This window comes from Suricata suricatta, chromosome 6 (genome assembly GCF_006229205.1).
Source record: "Suricata suricatta isolate VVHF042 chromosome 6, meerkat_22Aug2017_6uvM2_HiC, whole genome shotgun sequence".
Classification (NCBI taxonomy): Eukaryota; Metazoa; Chordata; class Mammalia; order Carnivora; family Herpestidae; genus Suricata; species Suricata suricatta.
The window spans coordinates 57,312,480-57,337,068 of NC_043705.1; the positions used below are offsets into that span (position 1 = coordinate 57,312,480).

Genomic DNA, 24,589 nt, shown 5'->3' on the forward strand with positions numbered 1-24,589 from the left:
GTAAACATCTTTTTGATTGCCAGGACAAGACTGTTTTCGATCTCAGTCCTTCTGGATCTTCACAAAAGGACAATAATTTACAGATGACTTCTGATACTAAACCATCTAACAAACGGACCAAAAGCATCTACACACCTTTAGAATTACAATACATCGAATTGAAGCAGCAGCAGAAAGATGCAATTTTGTGTGTGGAATGTGGATATAAGTATAGATTCTTTGGGGAAGATGCAGAGGTAAGTTATTTTTGTAAATATTGTTTCATGTTTTCCTTATCCAGCCTTAAGTATTTTGCGATATTTTTGTTTCCGTTTCTGACCTTATGAGAGAGCTAATGTGATGAGTTTCCCTTGAAGAATGCTGTCACTTAAAGTAAGAACTATAAATAAACACAGGCAAACTTGGTGGATGCTAGGCTTTTAGGGGAGGAGGAGGGGGACCCTTTTTGGAATGCCGTGTCTGTTCTCCATGGTGCTCGCCCAGGACCTTTCATCCATTGCATGGTGATTCGATGAATCAGTTAGTGAATAAGCCATAATCATGTGCATATTTACATTTCCTGATGAAGATTCAAGCAAGAAGACATTTTGAGATGACCCATTTACTCTTAATTTATAAATTTGATAGCCAGGAACATAGTTCCATCTTAGTGGAAGGGCACATTAGCAGCCAGCCACCCACAGAAGGTATTTGAAGTGTTACAATCTCTCTGCATGTCCATCATCTTGTTAGACTAGTCTAAGTTGATTTTGTGTTTGATTTTGAGGTATCTGCTGTAGGCCGAAGTTAAAGAACATCACAAGTGAATCTGAGTATTTCACGGGCAGGCTTAGGGAAAGCTCTGCTGGTGATGTTCTGTTGGAGGCATGCGTGAGTGTGAGCCTTCCACAGTTGGAGGTCTCTGGCATCATGCATCATACATCATCGGAGAGTGATGGGGTGGCACATCTGACCGCTGCCCACTTTTTTTTTCCAGCCTTTAAAATCCCATTGTGGCACAAAAGTGGTGTCCTTTAGGGGGCATCATGTGTTTGGTGTCATGGAGTAAGACTTTGAAATAGCATGTTTTCTGAGGACAAAAAATGGATATGTAGTTGGCATTGTATAGGTAAAGAGGTGAAAGAAAATGCCATCGTCTCCCCTTCTCTCCAGGTTGAGTGCTGGATTTAGTCGTACCACCCAGTAAAGGCTGATGTTTGCTAGTCTTACTGTGGGGAACTACAGTTCAGAGTTGGGTGGGGCAGAGAATGAGAATGTTGGAATGAGTGTTCGTGGCCTCACTGGGCGATGTCTGAGCCATGGTGTTTTCCAGAAGAAAGTGGGAAGTTAAGTGGTGCTGCCTGACTCTGCACTCCTCTTATTTATGCATCGTGAGTTAGCTAACCAGACCACGCGGTCTCTTCCCACTTCCTCAAAGACGCCCTCTGAAAAGCTTCAGAATTTGTTTCGTAGTATCTTCTCACTCAGTTATTTGCATGTGCTATGTAGCAAATTCTTACTCTATTATAGTGTCATGCTCTCTGCGTTCAATATCGTTGTGCGAGGTGAAGTCAGCACTTCAGGGTTTTGAGAGATCTATGCGGCAGAGAGACATGTCCTATTTTTCCATGACATTTATACATACAGATGTTGGCTCTGAGGTCAGGCCGCAGGAACTGCCAAAAAATAGGTTAAACTACACAGGCTTCTGTATAGGGAGTGTCTTTTAAATTTTTTGTTGATAGGCCATTCACATGGAGATGAAGTGCACAAATCCTAAGTGTGTCTACCTTGATGGATTTTTAGCAAAGTGAGCGAACACCATGGGGGGACTCTTGAAATAGAAATGTATTAATACTCTCTTTTTTCGTTTTTTAGATTGCAGCTCGGGAGCTTAATATTTATTGCCATTTAGATCACAACTTCATGACAGCGAGCATTCCTACTCACAGACTGTTTGTTCACGTACGCCGCCTCGTGGCAAAGGGATATAAGGTCAGTCTTGGCTTTGACTTGAGGGAACAGGGGATTGGGTTCCCTTCCAGAGAGTGAAGGCATGTTTCCTAAGGCGGTATTACAATTGGAATTTGGTATTTGGGAAATGAAAGTGTGTCATAATTATTAGCATTGTATCTTCATGAGTTTTTAGCCTACTAGATTTTTAAGGTAATTTTTTTTAAGTTTATTTGTTTGTTTTGTGAGATAGAGAGCATGAGTAGGGGAAGAGCAGAGCGAGAGGGAGACAGAGAATCCCAAGCAGGCGCTGTGTTGTTAGTGTGGAACCTGAAGTGGGGCTCGGTCTCACGAGCTGTTGGATCCTAACCTGAACTGAAATCAGTAGCTGGGCACTTAACCAGCTGAGCCACCCAGGAGCCTCTGAATAAAGTAAAGGGGAAAAAGGCTGTGGTAGAGGGTTTCTTAGACTGACTTGTAAGCTCCTCTTAGTGTTTACTTCTTAAGCCCTACCTCTGGACATTGTGGACTAATTTGTTTATTTTTAAATGTTTGAGGATTAACTTTTTAAGTCTTGATATGTGTTTCATGTATGTGTATTCAGTATTTCTCATTTTTGTTGAAGGTGGGAGTCGTGAAGCAGACTGAAACTGCAGCATTAAAGGCCATTGGGGATAACAAAAGTTCACTTTTTTCCCGGAAATTAACTGCTCTTTATACAAAATCTACCCTTATTGGAGAAGATATCCTTTTCAGATAGTAATTTTTTCTCTTAACTATTACAAGGGCTTTGTTTTAAATAACACTTTTATTTAACTCTTCTTTGAATGGGTACCTTTTTGATAAGGTGGTCTAGTTACTTTGTCCTTTGATTAGTGCACTTACGAAAGAGGGAGGGATTGAGAATGGCTGGAAACGAGCGTTTCTGGAAAAGGGGAGTTCGTCATACTTTAAGAGTAAAAAGGGAGAGCCTGATGAAAGGTGACAGCAAGTTAGTGGCTGATTTGACTTGCATCTGCCCTGCACCATGTGGGTGGTAGCCAGGTGCTTAGGGCCTCTAGGCGCTTCTAGCTCCTTCCTGAGACAAGGCCTAACAAACCGCTTGTTAACTTCAGAATGTGAAAAGAAAACTACAAAGTTAGCACACACTTAACTGCTTATAAAAGGTAATCGTAGGCCATCCTCATTCATCGTTAGCTTCATAAAAATTCTGTTATTTTTAAAAATAGGTTGTGGTGAAGCGTTCTCACTTTGTGAGAACCCTCGGTGTGCACAGGGGTTGCCCCCCAATTCTGTGGTCATTCGTAAATTCAGGGAATTAGTTGAAGCAGAATGATTCTAGTAGCACCATCATAAAATTATATTTTTTAAAAACCAAATAAATATATATGAAATGGGACAAAGCTGCATTTTAAAATGTTTACTGTCGAATGGGGTCAGGTCTCAAAAAACTGTAGAGATAAGGTCTTAAAAGACACTGTGTGAAAACATTTCTTTTATGATTTACTATAAACCTACTTATTTAGAGACCTACGTAGCTTCTATCCAAATCAGGAAGACCATTTTGTTCCAGTAAGGTCATGAAGAGGTACAGCTCAGTATCGACCCCAAACCATGAGCAATTCTGTGCTGTTCTAAGCTGATCAGGCCGTAAGAACCTGGTAATTTTATTGTTTCTTTTGCCTGAACTTGAGTTCCTTATTAAAGCCTTCTCCTAAAATGGTACACCTCCCTGCTTCTCTTTTGGTGTTGCGATAGCTCTCAGCTGCTGATGCCTATTTCCAGACTGACTTGACCCCAAATCAGCATTTATCTCTGAGAGTTTAATTAATGGACTTACTCTACACCCCCCCTTACATATGTACACGTATTATGTTTCTGTATTCTTTTTGGTTTTCTTTTTTCATGTCTTTACAAAATCTTCTTGCTATTTCTGAAAGCTTTAGGCACTTTAAAGGAGAAAAGTAATTTACACTATTTTAGTGTATTCATGCTTTGACTGGGGGAATTAAGCATCACGGGATTGTTAAGGATTCGAGTCTCAGCATTATCCACGTAAAGAAGAGGGTTAATATTTGAGCTTCCCAAGGGGTTCTCTCCTTGGCCCTTTGGGAAGTGAGAACATAGTAGCTGTCTATCCTCATGAGCCTCATCTCTTGAGGGAGGTAAGGCCGGAACTATGATCAGAGTAAGTCAGAAGAATGAAGACTGTATGGGAGATTGTGCCCAGAGCAAAAATGTCTGGGGCAATGAAACATTGTTTTAAAGGAGAGAGCAGTTAATCGGAATGTAGCCTATAGTTTTCTTTAATAATTATTACATGTGAATCCTTTAGTTAAGCTGGATGATGCTATAAATGTCGATGAGATAGCGACTGATACTTCTACCAGCTTTCTTCTGTGTGTCTGTGAAGATCAGGAAAATGTTAAGGACAAAAAAAAGGGGAACGTTTTCATTGGAATCGTGGTAAGTACTTTGTAGGTAAAGAACAAATGATAGATGTTCATGGTATCTCTGTGAGTAATGATGTATGGCTTGTAATGAGACTGATGAAGTGTACCCTCAAATAATTTACTAGAAAAACATTTTCCTCATAATCTGATATGTTAAATCACTAGTTAAAAGTTTTCTCGTATGGCTACTTGGCACTCTATACTATGGAGACATCGGGTAGTTTCTGTCCATGTGCTGTATGCATTTAGGGTCAAAGGTAGGCACAGTGACAGTTACGGATATAGATAAGAAACAGAGCAGAATAAAAGACTAAGCCAACACATGCATGGAGAGCAAGGGGTTTTACAAATTTCCTCTCGTGATTTGAAATTAAATTCATGATTACATCATTGTTGTGTATAGATTTGGAGATATAGTATAGATAGAGTAAAGGGGGAAGTTAAGGGGAAATGATAGTTGACCGATATAAAACTCTATACTTAGTAAACATCAGGAATACTTAGAGTTAATTTTCTAGAGAATGTAATTTGTGAAACATGGTTTTATTGATTTTACCCTCTGGCAGTTTGTGGGTAAATTTGCCCATTTACAGACCCACCTGGACTCTGCTCTAAACCTTAGAATTTTTAGTGCCCTTCAGAACTATTAGATTCCTTTGTTCTCTTGTTGGTGAAGCAAAAGTTGGACTTTTCCCTAATTTTTTCCTAATTTTTGCAATCAACTGCAGTATCAACAAAATTCTTTTTTTTGCCTCCAACAAAAATTCTTACAACCCAAATGTCTCCAAAGTACTTTTTTAAAAATAATTTTTTTCAGGGGTGCCCAGGTGGCTCAGACAGTTAAGCGTCCGACTTCGGCTCAAGTCATGATCTCACAGTTTGTGAGTTCAAGCTCCGCGTCAGGCTCTGTGCTGACAGCTCCGAGCATGGAGCCTACTTCAGATTCTGTGTTTCCCTCTCTCTCTGCCCTTCCTCTGCTCACTCTCTGTCTCTGTCTCTCAAAATAAAAAAAATAAAGACATTAAAAAAATGTTATTTCTGAGAGAGATAGAAGGGGGGTGTCAGAGAGAGAGGGAGACAGAGGATTCGAAGCGGTCTCCGTGCTGACAGCAGGGCTCCAACCCATGAACCGTGAGATTATGAACTGAGCCAAAAAGGCAGATGCTTAACCATCTGAGTCACCTAGGGACCCCTACGAAGTACCTTTTAGTACCATATTCTGGCTGTATTACTCTGTGCTAACCTTTAGTTAAACTGGATGATGCTGTAAATGTCGATGTGCTTGCCTGACTGAGCCACCCAGGTGCCCCACTTTTTTTAAATGTTTATTTATTTATTTTGAGAGAGTGAGTGTAAGTGGGTGAGGGACAGAGAGAGAGAGAGGGAGACACAGAATTCAAAACAGGTTCGAGGCTCTGAGCTGTCATCACAGAGCCTGATGTGGGCCTGAACTCATGAACTACAAGATCATGACCTGAACCGAAGTTGGCTGCTTAACCGGCTGAGTCACCCAGGGGCCCTAGTGCCATGCATTTCTTTACCATGACAAGTCATTCTGTCAGGTTCGTTGGATCCAAGACTTGGCTCAAGGTGTCTCTAAAATCCCATCTAGCATAGTGTAGACGTTGGTGAATCTGACTTCTTACATAAGAATCTTGGAAAGTGCACAGGCTTTCAAACCCTTCAGAAACAGACTACATCCTAGAGAGTGTGTCGTCTTTATTGTTTCTGTGTGTGTTTATAATGTGTCAAGGTTCTAATTGGGAGAGTTATTTTTTCTGTGATGTTGTATTTTTGTTTTCAGGGAGTGCAGCCTGCCACGGGTGAGGTTGTGTTTGATAGTTTCCAGGACTCTGCTTCCCGTTTGGAGCTTGAAACCCGGGTATCGTGCCTGCAGCCTGTGGAACTGCTGCTCCCCTCACGCCTGTCGGAGCCGACGGAGGCGCTTGTCCGCAGAGCCACGTCTGCCCGGTGAGTTGGCACATCACTGCAAAATACTGCTGGTTCTGAAACTCAGATTTAATTCCCAAACTGGTCCTTATTAAACTCATGAGAGTTGTTAAAACAGTTTTGCGTACAAAAATATTGAAACAGTAGTGGTGGAAATTAAAAAAAATAATAAACTTACCCATAAATCACCTTAATGGAGGGCTTTTTCAGTGGTTTAATGGTATTATTTAGCAATGTATCTTCAGTTTTTAAAAGTGATTTAGAGTTCATTTCTTAGAAGGGTTACATAATTTTGAAAATGCTGCAAGTTTTAATCTGTGGCTGTGCAGGAGTTTTATTGATTACATCTAAGGTCACCCGTCTTACTTACGCAGCAGCGCACTAGGCAGGGTGGCACCCAGAGGAAGGGGATGTACTGATGGTCCGTTGTCTGGCAGAGTTCATAGTCCCCCAGGAGAGGCAGATGTGTGCACATCTAACAGGAGTCACAAAACATGATGTTAAGTGACAGGCATGAGGGTCCCTTGTTGGGACCGTTCCATACTGCCACCTGGAGGAGCGTGTGGGGATAAAAGACCCTGGAAAGATGGGCTGGGGCTCCAGGGGACAGGAACTGTATATTGAGGAATTTGGACTTTAAGCAGGAGAGCCCATAAAGATTTAAAAGATTTTTATTTAGTAGATTGACAAGTCAGTTGGAAAGTCAAACTGATTGATAAGTGAAGTTCCAAGTGTTTTTTGTTCTTAGAGTTAAGGAGTGTCACATTTTCATTTAAATTGAACTTTTAAGTAGCTTTCATAATAAATATTTTTTTATTATAACACTAATCCATAATCCTTTAGGAAAAATTGGGAGTTACCAAAAAAAAAAAAAAACAAGAGCTAAAAATAAGTCAAATCCTATAACCCAGGGATAGTTATTCTTAAATGTTTTGGTGTGTTAGTTCAATGCATATATATCACCTTTTTTTGATTTATGAAGTTGGGGTCATGTTGCAAAATCAGTTTTGTGTCCTGTATTTTTATTTAGAATTACCCATACTTAAAAATTTTTTTAAAAATCTTTATTTATTTTTGAGAGAGAACGAGACGGAGTGTGAGCTGGGGAGGAGCAGAGAGAGAGAGGGAGACACAGAATCTGAAGCAGACTTCAGGCTTCAAGCTGTCAACACAGAGCCCGTTGTGAGGCTGGAACCCATGAACCACGAGAGTATGACTTGAGCTAAAGTCAGATGCTTAACCGACTGAGCCATTCACACACACTCCCCATTCTTTTTAAGGGGAAATTTTATTTTATTTTATTATGGAAGACATATACAAAATTATACAGAATAGTGTAGTGAACTCCCATGAATTCATCAACCAGCTTCAACATTGCTCAACTTAGACAATTTCGTTTCATCTATGTCCCTACTCCCTCTTCCCTTGGATTATTTATTTGAAGCAAATTCTAGATAACATCATTTCATGTGCTAATATTTCAGCAGGTATTCAATGGAAACAAAATGACTGCATCTCATTCAGTCATGTAAATGGATAATCTGTCCATTCCCCTTTTGTTATGCTGCATTCATTTTTTCACTTTTACAAGTATTGCTGTAAGGAGTATCCATGCATAGAAATATTTGTGTGCATTTCTGATTATTTCCTTGAGCTACATTGCTCTAAGTGGAATTCCTGGGTCACCATGTATAAGCATAATGGATCTTTAGAATTGGTGATCTCCACTTACACTTCTGCCACGACAGTCCAGGGGAGCTGCCTGAACCTTGCTTACACTGGATCATTTGAATAGTCTCTGCTGATTGGATTGGTGAAATTTTGTTTCAAATCCCCTTGTTTTGTTTATAATCCTTTTCTGACAGTCAGTTAAAACCTGAATAATTAAAACTGACATTGGGGCACCTGGGTGGCTCAGTCGGTTAAGTGTCTGACTTCAGCTCAGGTCATTATCTCACAGTTTGTGGGTTTGAGTCCTGCATCAGGCTCTGTGCTGACAGCTCAGAGCCTGGAGCCTGTCTTCAGATTCTGTGTCTCCCTCTCTCTCTCTGTCCCTCCCTTGCTTATGCTCTGTCTCAAAAATAAATAAATTAAAAAAAAAACCCTGACATAGTAGGCTGACAAGGGTTGCTGCTCTTGAAGACCTAAAAACATTAATAAAATCTTCTTCAAAAATTTATAAGTTAGTCTTTTAAAACTTTATTTCCAATATTTTGTGTTTTTGGTTTTGTTCATTTTTCTTTTAACTGTGTGTATACTCAATTGACTTAGATATAACAGAGACTAAAGTTGATCAGTTGAATGAACACTTCTATTTTTCTGATTTCCACTTTTAAAAAATAAAATAAAAAAGGCAGATTCAATAAAATGGAAACATTCCACAAAGACAGTGCCAAAAATGGATTCTTTGGCTGGCAGGCAGCATTGGTTGTGATATTACTAAATGTTTATTCCCATCAAATGAGATTCAGAAGCCATTTGGCATACTAAAAGGTAGTACTGGTGTCATATGTGGGCTTTCCCAAGTTTGATGGCTGCCTTTGTCTTGTTTTAATTTGTATTTCTTTGGTTAGCATTGGGAGTATATAATTTTTCCTATTTTTACTGAGCACATATAATTTTGTTTTATTTGCATATTAGACAAAGCAAAGTCAAAAGTTCAGTCACATTTCTTTTGAGTGTCTAAAGCTAACCTGTATCCATGGACGGAATGAAGTGCTAGAGATTCAAAAGTTGAGCAAACGTTATGGCTCTTGTGGCGTTGGGTTTGGGCTAGAAAATTGGCTTTTCCCCTTTGCGATTTTCAGTACTCAACTGTGTTGTCCCTCATATTCCTTTCCCTGCCTTTTTTTCCCCCTCCTTTTCTTTAATAGAGGGGTAATAAGAGTGCTTACCTCATAGGGTTGTTCTAAGGGTTAAATAAATTTGTATAAGTTTTTGAAACGGTGGTTGGCATAGAAAGCTCTCTATGGATGGCAAGCTATTATTAACTTTATTATTATTTGTTATTATTATTAGCTATTGTCTTTTTAAATATTGCCTCTGCCCTGTTCTTTTTGGGAATGCCTTCTTATTCTGCTCCCTATGAGTGGCCTTTCATGGTGTTATCTCCCACTGCCACCTCTGACACAAATGTCTCCTATTATTTTTTGCCCTTGAGGATTTCCTCTTTTTTTGTTGTCATTTTCTGACTCTGTTTAAGAAACATTTTCAGTTATATTTTAATTCACTGTTTCTTTGTGGTTTTTTTTTTAATTTTTTTTAAGATGCTTTTTATTTTTGAGAGACAGAGAGAGACAGCATGAGCAGGGGTGGGTCAGAGAGAGAGAGGGAGACACAGAATCAGAAGCAGGCTCCAGCTGTCAGCACAGAGCCCGACGCGGGGCCCGAACTCATGAACCGTGAGATCATGACCTGAGCCGAAGCTGGACGCTTAACCGACTGAGCCACCCAGGCGCCCCTTCTTTATGTTTTTAGTACCCAAAGTAGTGTGGACCAAATAAGTTCTTCATACATATAGTAGCATTCTATTATTTTTATATTTAGATTTTTCTCCATTCTGAAACAGCTTCAGTAATCATCTGTATTTTAGTCCATTTTAATTTTCTTTAAAATTTAATCTAATTTTTAGCATTTAACACTTAATGCACTTTTTTAAAAATTTTATTTTTACTGTGTCAGGTGTGGTCCTGCCTTAATTTCCTCTTGAATGCTAGTGAGTCCATTTTAGCATTTATAACTTAGCCTTTATCAATCTGAGATACAAATTCCAGCGACATTGTTTTTTTAAGAAAGGAAAAATCAGCGATGAAGGTACGGAGTACTTTTAATGTATGAACATCATAGCCTGTCAAAATTCTGTTCCATATTTACTACCAGTTAACCATATAGTCTTGAATTTTCTTTCTTTCTTTTTTTTTTTTTACATTTATTTATTTTTGAGAGGCAGAGCACCAGTGGGGGAGGGGCAGAGAGAGAGGGAGACACAGTCCGAAGCAGGCTTCAGGCTCTGAGCTGTCAGCAGAGAGCCCAGTGCAGAGCTTGAACCGAGAAACAGTGAGATCATGACCTGACCTGAAGTTGGACACTTAACCGACTGAGCCACCCAGGTGCCCCAATATAGTCTTGAATTTTCAAGAAGAAATTTTTTTTAATGTTTATTTATTTTTGAGAGAGAGACTGTGAGCAGAGGATCCAAGGTGGGCTCTGCATCAACAGCACAGAGCCTGATGTGGGGCTTAAACTCAAGAACCATGAGATCATGACCTGAGCTGAAGTGGGATGCTTAACTGACTGAGCCACCCAGGTGCCTGTTTTGTTTTTGTTGGACTTTTGTCTGTTTTAAACAATGATAGGTAGATTCTGATGTCTCTTAAAACCCACTCTTTTTCTTCTGTAAATCTGAAGATAAAAATAGCAGTTTTGTCAGTTACTGGTTAATATATATTAATATTGAAGAAATAAAGCTGTGTGAGAAAAGGCAGAATTGGTTAGAATTATGGAATATGCATTTTAAAGTATTAACAATGTTTTATAATCTTTGGCCACAAGAGGTCTCCAAAGGATTTTCTATTCTGTGAATTATCATTTAAAGAGTGCTTGAATTGTCACATTTATTTTGGCATCTCCAGGTAGACTTAGTTACTTTGTATCTTTGGTAATTAAGATGCTAAGATAAAATTGTTTCTTAGTAATGATAAATAGGTTTTCTTAGGTTAATTATTCTTATTTATGTAAAATACGTTTATAAAGTTTCAGTTTAGATCTTAGGAAATCATTTTTACTATTTTTTGTTACCTTTCCCATTTGTTGTAATATAGAGAGAAACAAAGGGAAAGAGATGATTTTCACACTGTATTAGTTGCATTTAAGATGGTTTTAGCTTAGAAATGTTATATGTCTATAAAACTGGGTAAGAGAAAAACTATAGAAAACAGTTGACACATATTAGGCCGTGTTTAGTAGTTCTCAAAGAAATTGACGTTTGAGGCAAATCAGCGGAACAAAGCAGATGATGCTCAGTTTTGTGTTGGGAGAGGCGAGGGCTTCCTGGGCCGTGGCACAGCCAAAAAAGGCTTTGTGTAGGAGGTGCGCTGGGCTGGCAACATTTGCAGGATGGGAGGCTTTGAACTGGTGTGTGTGTGTGTGTGTGTGTGTGCGCGCGCGCGTGCGCGCACACGTGTACACATGTGTAAACCGTATGAACTCTGAGGCACACAGGCTGGAAATATTAGAGGAGGTGTGAGGACAGAGGGGATACTTTTCTAATTGGAGGTGAGCTTTCATGTTGACAAATGGGGAAGAAAGGGTTGAGGACCATAAAATTCAGCAAAGGGCTCTAGAATCCTTCTGGAAGTCTTTTACTTCTGAGTAAAAGAATGACGTGACAAAAGAGAAGAGGCAAGTCTACTACCTAAATGGGAGAATTGAACTTAAAAAAAAAACCAAAACAAAACAGTTCCCTTGAAGGAAAGCAAGAATAAGACCAAGGAGTTTGGAGAACATCATAGATGGGAGTTTGGAGGAAGGAACATAGAAAGAAATAGAAAGAAGGGGATAAAAGAGCTAGGTAGAGAGCCAGGGCAAAGCAGGGATCTGCAGTCATCATTTATCTGTTGCAAATAGTATGGCCAATGGTATGTGTTCATTTTTTACACTATTGGCTGTTAAAATTTTCTGAAGCTGCATGATATTGAGAAAGATAGTTGGTTAGAAATTAACCCTAACCAGTTCAGATGATTTATAAAATATCTATAGAGGAATGTCCTTGAGTACTACAGTGATCTAAAAATTTGGCTTGTGAAGTAAATGCTTGAACGCATCAGCATTTACTCAAGGGTAGATGTTTATGCTGCCAATTTGAAGAAAACATTCAAATCTTGAGGTTAGGGAATAAGAATAACTCCTGCTGTGGATGCTTCCAGTATTAGAAAGAGAAATACACTGTTATGTGTTTGTGTCCACAGAGGGCCTTGCATCTTCAAAGGTTTAACCCAAACCATTATCTGACGTGATTGTTTTTAACGGAGATATGCCCCATCTGAATGTCTTTATAGATACTTGAAATTGCCATTGCAATGTTGTAATTTTGTGTTTCTCTTTTATTAAATTAATTTGTGTTAGAGATTCATTACCGCTTTGTGTTGTTGTACTTTGATTTTCAAATTTTTAATGGAAAATGTTTTGTAGTTTCAATATCAAAATGAAATTATTACTTTGAGACTAAGTACATAATTATCAGAGCAGTTGTTATGTAAACTAGGTATCTGTGTTATGGCTAAAGTCCAACTTGTTGCTAATGTCATTAGTTGAATTTAGCATTGAGAGGAAAAACGCTAGATATTACTGATTAACTTGGTTTAGAGGAAGTGCTCCACACCTACGAAATGTTAAGTGGCCAGTACTTAATGGTCTGAATTTAGCGATTGCACTCTTCTAATATGTTTTGTCAGTGTTTAACAAGCTCTGTGACTTGGGCTTATATGAAGTCATCTCAATATGATTCTTAGTAGGAGTTGTTGGGAACCAAGTAAATGTGGCATTTATCAAACACTGGGTGGCATGCAGATATGAGCCAAAAGGTCCCTAAATTTGGTGGGAAGATGAGGCTGGGTAAGATGAGGGCATTCAAGGGAGTGGGAGCACAGGATGGGGTCAGGGAATTGTGAACCGTGACTTGACTGGAGTGTTGGGTGTTTGGGCAAAGAATGGCCCGGGACAGAATCTAGCCTTTAACAGCTTAGTGAACATTTGCTGTATGGCGATGTGTTTACGTACAGCGGGGAAGACGGTACCTGTTTCATGGAGGATGCTGGGCAGTAGTGGGAAGAATTTGTGCTTTATTGTGCTTATTTACACTTTGGCCTACTGACTCCGTTTATTTATTATCTTATGGTAGAATTTTTTTGTTTTAAATTTGTTAAGTTATAGGGGTAGTACATGTCTTTTGTAGAAGTAAAAAAATATTTTACTTTTTAAAGGTTATTTATTTTTAGTAATCTCTGTACCCCACATGTGTGGCTCAAACTCATGACCCTGAGATCAGGAGTTGCACACTCCCCCAACTGAGTCAGCCAGGTGCCCCAAAATACCTGTTATAAAGGAAACTATTCTTTTTTTTTAATTAAAAAAAATTTTTTTTTGAGACAGAGACAGAGCATGAGGGGGGAAGGGACAGAGAGAGAGGGAGAAACAGAATCCGAAGCAGCTCCAGGTTCTGAGCTGTTAGCGCAGAGCCTGACGTGGGGCTCAAACCCATGAACTCTGAGATTATGACCTGAGCTGAATCCAGATGCTTAACTGACTGAGCCACCCAAGCACCCCAGGAAACAGTTCTTGCTAACCCTCCCACCCAATTTGATTTAAAATATATTTATTAGAATGTGACTTTAATATTTATAAACATAGAATTTAATGCTTTAGCTTTATACCCTTTTTTTAACAATAGTCAAAAGTTGAAATTAATATCAGGCAAATGTATAAAACTAGTAAATTGAAGTGAGCAATACTTTGGTACCAAGGATGATGTTCTTGTCTGAAAATAAACTGCTCCTCCCAGTTTGAGTGGGATGTGTCCCCCATTAAGGACCGGGTTCTTTGCAGTTCATTTTTTCTATACTGTGATGTGCTTTGTAGACTGACCTCCTTACCACTGTTTTTCTTTTTGAATCACAGTGTAATTTAAGTGATTTGCTCTCCTCTTTCATTTTAAGACTGCCTTTTTTTTTTTTTTTCTCATTACACTTAACAATGCAAGTGCTCCTTATTGCTAATGTGGTGTTAAGCATAAACAGAAATGCAGGAACTGGAGCATGTGGCAGAATTCATTAAAAAAATTTTTTTTAACATTTGTATTTGAAAGAGAGACAGAGTGCAAGGGGGAGAGAGGCAGAGAGAGACAGAGGAGGACACAGAATCTGAAGCAGACTCCTGCCTCTGAGCTGTCAGCACAGAGCCCAGTGCGGGGCTCGAACTCACAAACTGCGAGATCATGACCTGAACTGAAGCTGGACGCTTAACTGACTGAGCCACCCAGGCTCCCCTTAAAAGTTGGTAATCTACTTGATCTAGGACACCTTTTTTCAAACCAAATTTCATGAAATCAGTTTGGTAGGTTGCACCTAACAGTGAAAAAAAATAAAATAGAATTTGTCAAAATGCCTCACATGTAGTAAAGGTTAAGTGTTTCATAAAATGATTTTTTTAAGTTTTATCTGTCTATGCATAATCTCTGTCTATAGGTATGCCTACTAATCCTCTTTGCAATCCATCATGTTTGTAATTCCCCACAAAGGGAATTAAACTCCTCATATATTAATTACATGTTATCTTAAATTGTCTCCTGTGTACATTCTTATTACCTAAAACTGATCAGATATTACCCAGAAGTATATTTTTAAATAGCATAAATGAGAGGTAGTTAATATTTAAAGATTGTATATTGAAAATTCTAAAGTTGATGTGCATACCATGTATTGCCTGCATAGAAGATGTAGAATTGGCAAGTTATTAGAATAAGGATTTATCAAGATTGTTAAAGTCGATAGATGAAAATGAAGAGTATCTTAATGCAGCAGCAACAAATAACCCATTTTGAGAGTTTAAGGGAGCTTTCTAAGCTTCAAATTCATCATCTGTACTTTCCTAAATCTCTGGTTTGAAATTTTTAAAAAAAAATTTAAAAATTTTTAAAAGAAGATACTACTTGGAATAGCAACAAAAGCAATATTGTCTAGGACTGTCTTTACCAAAAGAAAAACAAGACCTGAAAAAAATTTTCAAACTTTATTGAACAAAGAACTAACTAATGGAAAGAGGGGTATTAAAAATGGGTAATTAGTAAAGCAAACCTGTGATTTAATAAATTTTTATGGTGTAGAATACAGATTCTTAAATTGGTATTTGAGTTAAAAATGCAGATTGATTTAAAGGAGCTTGGGTTGTAGTGGTGATACGCTCATGGATGTGGTAACATCTTTAAAAAATTTGTTTAATGTTTTTAGTTTTGAGAGAGAGAGGGCAGAACTTGAGTGGGGGACAGGCAGCTGAGCTGTCAGCACAGAGCCTGACATGGGGTCTCAAACTCATGAACCGTGAGATCATGACCTGAGCTGAAATCGGTCACTTTACTGAGCCACCCAGGTGCCCCTAGATGTGATAACATTTTTGAAGATGGAGGGGATAACTTAAGTTAGGGAATTGTGCTGATGCACATAGCAAGGGCAGTATGTGTCACATTTAGATTTTGTATGTGCATTTGACCTAAATCTAATACAGATGGGACCATTACTTGAATGTGAAAAAAAAAATTCAAACCAGAGATTTAGGAAAGTACAGATGATGAATTTGAAGCTTAGAAAGCTCCCTTGAACTCTCTGAAGATGGGCTAGTCCCCATTTTTCATAACCCTCACCTTTCTAAGTAAGATACTTTATTCTGCTTTCAAGTTCATGTTATTAATTTAGATAGCATTAAATTCTAATTGATTATTTTTTAAGTTTATTTTTGAGAGAGAAGGAGAGAGAAAAAGTACGAGCTGAGGAGGAGCAGAGACAGAGGGAGAGAGAGAGAATCCCAAGGAGGGCTTGGAAATCCCCCGACATGGGGCTTGAACTCAAGAACTGCAATTTCATGACCAGAGCCAAAATTAGTAGCCAAATGCTTAACCAAATGAGCCTCCCAGACACCCTGATTATTCTTTTCTTATCACTAAAAATATCCATATTGATAGATATTTCTCATATATTCTCAATTTATTGATATATCCTCTTAGTTATGCATTGTACTATATTCACTTATTCTTAAAAATATTTATTGTGTGCTCACTGTATGCCAAGTTCATCATTAGATAGTGAAGATGCAAAAACGAGTAAGATCCCTATTTTCCTGACTTTTATAGCTTCGAGGATTAGTAGTCATGGAAGTAAATAAACAATTATAATGAAAGTGCTGATTGTTAAGGTTCCATAGAGTGACTGGTAGCATGAGTACATCAAGCTTTGCCAGAAGGAGTTAGGTGAGGCTTCCCAGAAGAATAGGCCAGAACTGAGACTGGAAAAATCACAGCCAGGCAGATGGAGGTGTGGGAGGGTGTGGTTTTCTTCGGGAGCAGAAGCTAGTTTGGTCTGCCAGGGGGTGCATGGCAGTGTGAGACAGGACACATGTGGGGTTTGGAGAAAAAGGTTCTGTGAAGTGAGTGAAAACGAACCAAAAGAGAAAGCAGTATTATGGAGGAGTTGGATAAAGAGTTTTCTGTGAAGAAGATGGAGAAGGAATGGCTGGTGGCAAAACTATATCATAATGATTCTTTGTGTCCCCAGTACCTATCATTATGGCTTGCATATAGTAAGTACTTAATAAGTGATCAATAATTGATTAAACAAGTAACTTTTGGAATAAAGAAAAAATGTGTATTTCCTGTTTGTTTTTCTTAAGATAAATGATTTAGGTTTTATAAAATGGAGGGGTTGTTGGAGTAGTTGTAATTGTAATAGTTCATACATACAGTACGTATGATAATAAAGGTATATTGAAATGGTATGGGTGCAGCCAACTCATTTACTTCTTTTGGAAGGGTCATATTAATTCCTTATCATCTGGAATATAAATAAAAACTTAAAACAACAACAAAATTCCATATCATTTTTTCCTATTGTTTCTAATCTTTAAAAAAAAAAGTCACTTTAAATTAATTTATTTAAGCTTTTTGACATTTCCATGGATATTCCCTTATAGTAAATACTAATGGAATCTACATGGCTAAGTTATCCTGGACAAGGAATTATATAATTATTTTAAAGATTGATATTGATGAAAACAAGGTCCCAACCTCATTTCAAAAGGTACTTGAAACCTTTCAGTGTGGTACTCATTGGAAATTTTTTTCTCTCTCTGTTTTTTTCATCTTCCTCATTCCTTGATTCTAGAGTAGGAGATAAATATAAAGTTGACTCCTTCATCATTGCATTTCATTGTTTATTATATAATTTCACTTGACTATTTAGAAAATTCAGTATCAGATTTAGTAGCAGAAAAAATCTCAGCAGAAAGAAAATGTCTTTAAGAAAGCATTTAAAGAAAAAGTCTGAATAAAAATCTGTTTCATATTGATTTTTTAAAAAAATATTAATTCCTTTCCTGGTGGAAATGGCATTGTATTTTCATTTTTTTTTCTTTTTAATAACCAAATACAAAAGAAACTTTCATAAGACTTTTTTTTTTTGGTCTTAACAAGAAATAATTGTTTTTGTATTTAAGATTTGTACTGTTTTATTTTTACTGAAGTATAATTGATATAGAGCATTACTAGTTTCAGATATACAACATAATGGTTTGATATTTATATTGTGAAACGATCACAATAAGTTAGCATCTAGTTAACATACATCACCATGCAGTTACATGTTTTTTTTCTTATGAGGACTTTTTTCTTTTTTTTTCTTATAGAACTCACTTTATTTATTTTTTTAAATAATAGTTTATTGTCAAATTGGTTTCCATATAACACCCAGTGCTTCTCCCCAGAGGTGCCCCCCTCCATGACCATCACACCCTTCACTCCGCCCCCTCCCCTTTCAGCCCTAGGTTTGTTTTCAGTATTCAATAGTCTCTCATGATTTGTGTCCCTCGCTCTCCCCAACTCTCTTTCCCCCTTCCTCTCCTTATGGTCCTCTGTTAGTATGGTCCTCTGTTAGGTTTCTCCTGTTAGACCTATGAGTACAAACATATGGTATCTGTTATGAGGACTTTTAAGATCTACTTTCTTGGAAACTTTTAATGTACAATTCACCATTATTAACTGTAGTGACCATGCTATACATTACATCCCCAAATGATAGTTTTTAATATATTTAGCCAGCACTTTTAATAGGTATGCTTAATAGATGTGAAATGGGTGTGTTCTTATATACGAAAATCCAGTTTTAATGTTTGTTTAGTTTTGAGAGAGAGTGAGAATGAGAGCGAGAGCAAGAGAGAGCGAGAGAGAGAGAGAGAGAAAGAGAATGAGTAGGGGAGGGGAAGAGAGGGAGACACAGAGCCTGAAGCAGACTCCAGACTCCGAGCTGTCAGCACAGAGGCTGATACGGGGCTCGAACTCATAGACTGTGAGATCATGACCTGAGCCGAAGTTGAATGCTTAACTGACTTGAGCGCCCCAAAATCCAGATTTTAAAACATGGTAAATTAATACGTGATAGTTACCATACAATAGTTTTTGCTATAGGGTTTATCTAAATTCTGAGCCTTTGTGTGTTTTCACTGAGTGTAACTCCTCGTGGATGTCTTTACTTGGAAAGTATAAATGGAGCGTACATGTTATAGGTTTACTGGCAGTAGGTGAATAGGAAGAAACAGCATTTCAAGAGTCTGGAGGAATGACTTAACTAGTTAATATAGAGAATCCCCAAGCTGGGGCCAGACTGCTTAAACAGAAGGTTCCAAAAGCATTGTCTGAGGTATGCAATTGTTTTACTACTACTGCTTGATTTTTGTATTTACAAAATACAAATATTTACACCTCTTCATTTGGGATTGAAGATTTAATTGCATAAAGTCCCCTAATTAAAGCATTTTATTCTGAAAGTACAAGGTCACTGAGGTAGTAAGTGGCAAAGCTCACTAGATCCCCAGTCTTAATTGATGCTGGTAAGTCCACTTTTTACTATCAATAAGATATAACTTAGTGGTAATCTAAAATATAAATATCTCCGTAACTGAACTCTTAATATAGGTAGCCATCTGTCTTATAGGATTTCTTCAGTTACTTCTTTCTTCCCTTTCCCTCTTCATAGTTCAGGAAGAGATTCCTTCTCTCCTTGTAGCAAACAAACTTCCTTTCACTATCTATTTTATTTTTTTAAGATTTTTTAACATTTATTTATTTTTGAGAGACAGAGACAAATCATAAGCAGGGAAGGGGCAGAGAGAGAGGGACACACAGAATTGGAAGTAGGCGCCAGGCTCTGAGCTAGCTGTCAGCACAGAGCCTGATGCGGGGCTCGAACCCACGAACTGTGAGGTCATGACCTGGGCTGAAGTTGGGCGCTCAACCAACTGAGCCACCCAGGCACCCCTCACTATCTATTTTAAATAAAAAACTTGAGGCTAGATTGATTGAGAGCTTCTCTGAGCTTGCTTAGGTCTAAGCCTTGTCTAAGCCTATGTCTAACCGGACTTAGACTTATTAGTCTTTGCAATGACTCCTACCTGTCAGGTCTCCCCAGTGAAGAGAGATTTCTTATTAATTTCCTTTCTTTATTTTTTTTCTTTTTCTTGATTACTCTGAGATTATTCTCTTATATCTTGTTTTCAGGCCAGGAATTTCTTCTCTCTCCCATCTATTTTTTTTTTTTTTGGTGGGTTATTTTTAACTGTTAGCCTGAGTTTTGATCTCTAGAGCAATAAAAGTCTGTGAAGTCCTGCTGTGTTATTTCCCCCTCTATCATTTTTCTCTCCACTCTGTTCCTTCCTTACTCTCTTATCTCTCCTGCCTTCTGTTTGGTGTTTGATTTAATATATAACTTGACTTAATATATATAATACTCAGGTCAGTGATGTTTCTCCAGGTTTGCTTGGAAGCTCCAGCACACCCCAAGAATTTCGTAAACTCTGACAAGTTCTTGGGACTCTTTCCTTCAGTGTCTTCTCGAATTCTTTTTGTACTTCAGCTCTGACCAGCCCTTCTTGGCCAGGCTGAGCTGGATGTGTGAACCCTGAACACACAATGTGGTTATACTAGGTTGTCCCTAACCCTCATAGGAAGGCTGGTAGAGAGGGGAATGCATGAATGGATCTGCATTCTTTCCATGATGTCCGTGTTGGGCCATGACCATTCACAGGCTTAGTCCTACCTGGAGGGGTCATTGAGATCAGGGAGTGTCTTTAGACACTTTGTGTCTAGTCAGTAAGGCCTGTACCTGAGCCATCATGGCAAGTGCTTTTTTTAACTCTGGTCCCGAGTCATTAATGACTCATGAAAACAATTTTATGGATGGCAATTACCATTTCAAAAAATGAATTAGAATAGTATAGAGTTGAAGATAGATGAGTGCATTGTATGTAATAATCTAAGTATTGTTTAATGAAGCTTTTTCCATTTGCTATAAATACATGCTAACCCTGTCTTTAACCCAAGAAAAAGTTGCTTCAAAGAATGACGGATTGACTTCTGGTCATTCCTGTTAATGATATATACAATTAACACATTAACTGAATGTTTCCCTTTTCTAAAATTCTTTTTTTTAATGTTTAGTTGAGACAGACAGACAGACAGACAGACACAGCGCGAGCAGGGGAGGGTCAGAGAGAGAGGGAGACACAGAATCCGAAGATAGGCTCCAGGCTCTGAGCTAGTGGTCAGCACAGAGCCCGTGGGGCTTGAACTCATGAACCGTGGGATCATGACCTGAGCTGAAGTCAGATGCTTAATCGACTGAGCCACCCAGGTGCCCCTGAATGTTTCCCTTTTCATTCAGCTTCACAAACATTTATTATACAATTGTCATGGATCTCTTTGAGATTAGATTATTATTACCTTTGGGACACCTAGGTGGCTAGTTGGTTAAGTATCTGACTCTTGGTATTGGCTCAGGTTATGATCTCGCAGTTTGTGAGTTCAAGCTCCACCTTGGGCTCTGTGCTGACAGTGCAGAGCCTGCTTGGGATTCTCTCTCTCCCTCTCTCTGCTTGTCTCTCTGTCTCTTTCTCAAAAATAAATAAACCTAAAAAAAAATACTTAGAAAAAAAATTACAACCTTTGCCCAGTGAGGGCTACCAATTTATTTGGATGGCCAACACATATACGTATTGCTCTGTGTACAAAGCAGATTAATACACTGTGTGATAGGAAAGCAAAATGAATACTAAAAGTACACAAGAGGGAGAAAATGGAGCAGTACTACTTAGTAGAAATATGTGATTCATAAATGGAAGTCACATGTTACTTTATTTTCAAATGTTTTATTTATTTTTCAGAGAGAGACAGAGTGTGAGTGGGGGAGGAGCAGAGGGAGAGGGAGACAACAGAATCCAAAGCAGGCTCCACGCCCTGAGCTAGCTGTCAGCACAGAGCCCGATGTGGGGCTCAAACCCACGAACTGTGAGATCATGACCTGAACTGAAGTCAGATGCTTAACTGACTGAGCCACAGCATGCCGCTTATTTATTTTTTATTGAAGTGTAGTGGACACACAGTGTTACTTCAGTTTTAGTGGACACTCCATGTTATATTAGTTTAGTGGGCACACAATGTTACATTAGGTTTAGTCAACACACAATGTTTCATTAGTTTCAGGTGTACTACTTAGTGATTCCACAAGTCTATACATTATGAATCACATATTTCACCACAAGTGTAGCTACCATCTGTCACTGTTCAACTCTGTTCTTATGATACCATTGAACACATATGTGATTTTACATTTTCTGGTATCCAAGGGTGGTGCCTGAGTGGCTTAGTTGGTTACATATCTCTTTGGTTTTGACTCTGGTCATGATTTCATGATTTGTGAGATGGAATCCTGTGTTGGGCTCTATGCTGACAGCGTTGACCCTGCGTGGGATTTTCTCTTCCTCTCTCTCTGTCTCTCCCTTGTGTTCTCTCTCTTTCTCTCTTTCTCTCTCTCTCAGGAAGTAAACTAGATTTATGGTATCCACATTGAAAACTGAAAGGAAACAAGTGAATTTAATTTTGAGGGTATACTAATTTAACATATACCAAACATCATCTCCACATGTATTTCTTTTGCATTTTTTTGTATGCACTAATTCTTTACATTCCTTTTTACACACTAAGTTTTCAAAATTCACAATGTGTTTTACACTTAAAGCACATCTCAATTCTGACTAGTCACGAGCTGTATTTCAAGGGCTCAATTGCCAGTCACATGTGATGAGTAGCTACTGTACCAGGCAATGCAGTTTTACAGAATGTAGGGAAACTTTATGTAAGAGAACCCCTGAAATGATAGGTAGCACTTCACTAGACAGGTGCTAGGAAAAGCATTTTCACAATGAGAGAAAAGTTTAAACAAAGATGAAATAAGAATTTGTAAAAAAAAAAAAAAATACAGTTAATGAAGCTCTTACTATATTAGGCATATTCTTTTATTAGCTCATATAATTTAAACAATGGTCTTTGAGGTAGTAACTATATAATTTATAAGTTATGAATTTTTATAAATGAGGGAACAGGCTTAAGTGGTCCAGTAGGTACACACGCGCGCGCGCGCACACACACACACACACGTCTGTCTGTCTGTCTTTCTGTCTGTAGAAGGCAGAATGATGGCCCTCCAAAGTTATCCATGTCCCAGTTCCTGGAACCTGTGAATATGTCAGCTTTCATGGTAAGGGGGAATTAATTAATTAAAGCAATTAATTGCTGCTCAGATGACTTTAAGATGGGGAGATTGCCCTGAATTATCCAGATGGGCCCAGTTAATCACAGGAGTCCTTTAAATGTGGAAGAGGAAAGCAAAGGAGGTCAGAGTGACGTAATGTACTTATTTGACCCCCTCCGCTGGCTTTGAAACAGAAAAGATAACACAAGTCAGGGAATGTAGCCTGCTTCTAGAAACTGGAAAAAACAAGGAATCCCATTCTCACCTTGAACGTCCAGAAAGGATCATAGCCCTGCCCACTGAGACCATTGTCAGACTTCTGACCTATGTAACTGAGATAATAAATGGCTATTGTTTTAAGTTTGTGGAAATTTGTTACAGTAGTGATAGCAGAGTATCAGTATCAGTATCTGTGGGTTCTGGGTGATGATGCAAGATGTTTTTCTTAACCTTTTGTTCATCTGTAGCTTTTTACTAGAATTAAGTCAGACCACTGTCTGTCTTCCTTGGATGCTGTGTTTCTTTGGCCTCATTTTTTTCAAAGTAGCTGGAAAATGGCAGGTGTTTAAATACTGTTTCAATAGACATAACTTTTCTTGCATATAGGAATTTAAATACTAGCTGTGGTTCTGACTGAAATATTGGGAGTGTGGAAGGACTTGATAAAGTGGTACCGGCCATTTTTAACTCTGAACAGTTTCTAGTTACTAAGTCAGGGTATCACTTATGTATGAATTACCTTATAGGTAAGTATACTTTACAGTTTTTTATGTAACTCTTAACTATCAACCCCCAGATGTCACAAAGTTTATCTGTGGGTGATTAAATTGAGTAAGACAAGAGATTGCCCACCCCTACATGATGAAATCCTATTTCTTCTACCTTCCAGAGAACAGTGGGAACAGCTTGGCCTGTGGGTTGATTGTCATATTCTGCCTCCTTCCCACCTACTTACTGCTACAGAGAGACAGAGCTTAGACTCCCTTCACATTCTGTGAGGAAAGGGCTTCCTTAGGTTAGTTCCATGGCCCTCTGTACGGGGAAACATATGCTTTTAGAAGGAGAGAAGCTTCTGTCTTGCTTCCTGCTTGCATATTTCCTTCCACTTTATCTTTCCTTCTATACTAACAATGCAAAGATTTTACTTCAGTGATATGTATTTGTTTGCTCCTGTCGTTATCCCATATACTAAATACCACCTTTGTCAAAGTGCTGATCTGTGACACTGCTGTGCAAACATGTAAATATACAGTGTTTTTTTAAAAGTACGGTTCTGGAATTAAATGCTGGCTAAATGTAGAAGACAACAGTGGACTTCATTAGTCCCCTGGGCTGTGGCGATGGGAAGTGTTCTAACTTCGGAAGTGGAAAGTTTTTGCCCTTTCTGCTTGCCTGTCCTCTGAGTGCTTACTGCATGCAACCTCATCTTCTGGAAATCTCTTCATGGCTTTGAGAATCTGTATGATTTTTCCTGCTTTTATTCTTAGAGGTTCTAGGCCATGCAGATTGCTCCTGAGTGATTACAGGTGCTTTTTACCTGCTAAGCAATCCTTACATGTAAAAATTGGGAAGTAGACATAGAACAGATAGATGGTGATTTTGTTTTAGGGGAGATTTTCACTTTCAGACTTTTAGTTATTTTCAAATTCTAATTTGATTTGATGCATTTAAGTAACAAGTCATGTAAGAAGGTTAATTTAATCCATTATAGAAGAGTTTGATTTGCAAACCCATTGCTCATGTAAGGTAGCCTATACCTGAGGCCAGAAGAACAGCTCACTTTCTCCCACCTGGCCTCTTATCCCTGTCCCTGGGCCCAAGCTGCACCAGACTGTTGGCATGTTCAGGACATGTCACGTACAGTGAGAGATGGCACAGAACAGTGGGCTGAGTACAGGTCTGGGTCAGACAACC

General features: G+C 38.5%; 1 protein-coding gene across 4 annotated transcripts in view; it reads left to right on the forward strand.

The window, feature by feature from the left end:
* MSH3 (mutS homolog 3) overlaps positions 1–24,589 on the forward strand; it is a 176,271-nt gene that overhangs the window by 14,957 nt on the left and 136,725 nt on the right. For all 4 annotated transcript variants that reach the window (XM_029942517.1, XM_029942518.1, XM_029942520.1 and 1 more), the window contains 5 exons: positions 24–236; positions 1,858–1,974; positions 2,558–2,675; positions 4,253–4,398; positions 6,190–6,356. In XM_029942517.1, the coding sequence (XP_029798377.1) occupies positions 24–236; positions 1,858–1,974; positions 2,558–2,675; positions 4,253–4,398; positions 6,190–6,356 (761 nt within the window). The remainder of the gene's footprint in view (positions 1–23; positions 237–1,857; positions 1,975–2,557; positions 2,676–4,252; positions 4,399–6,189; positions 6,357–24,589) is intronic.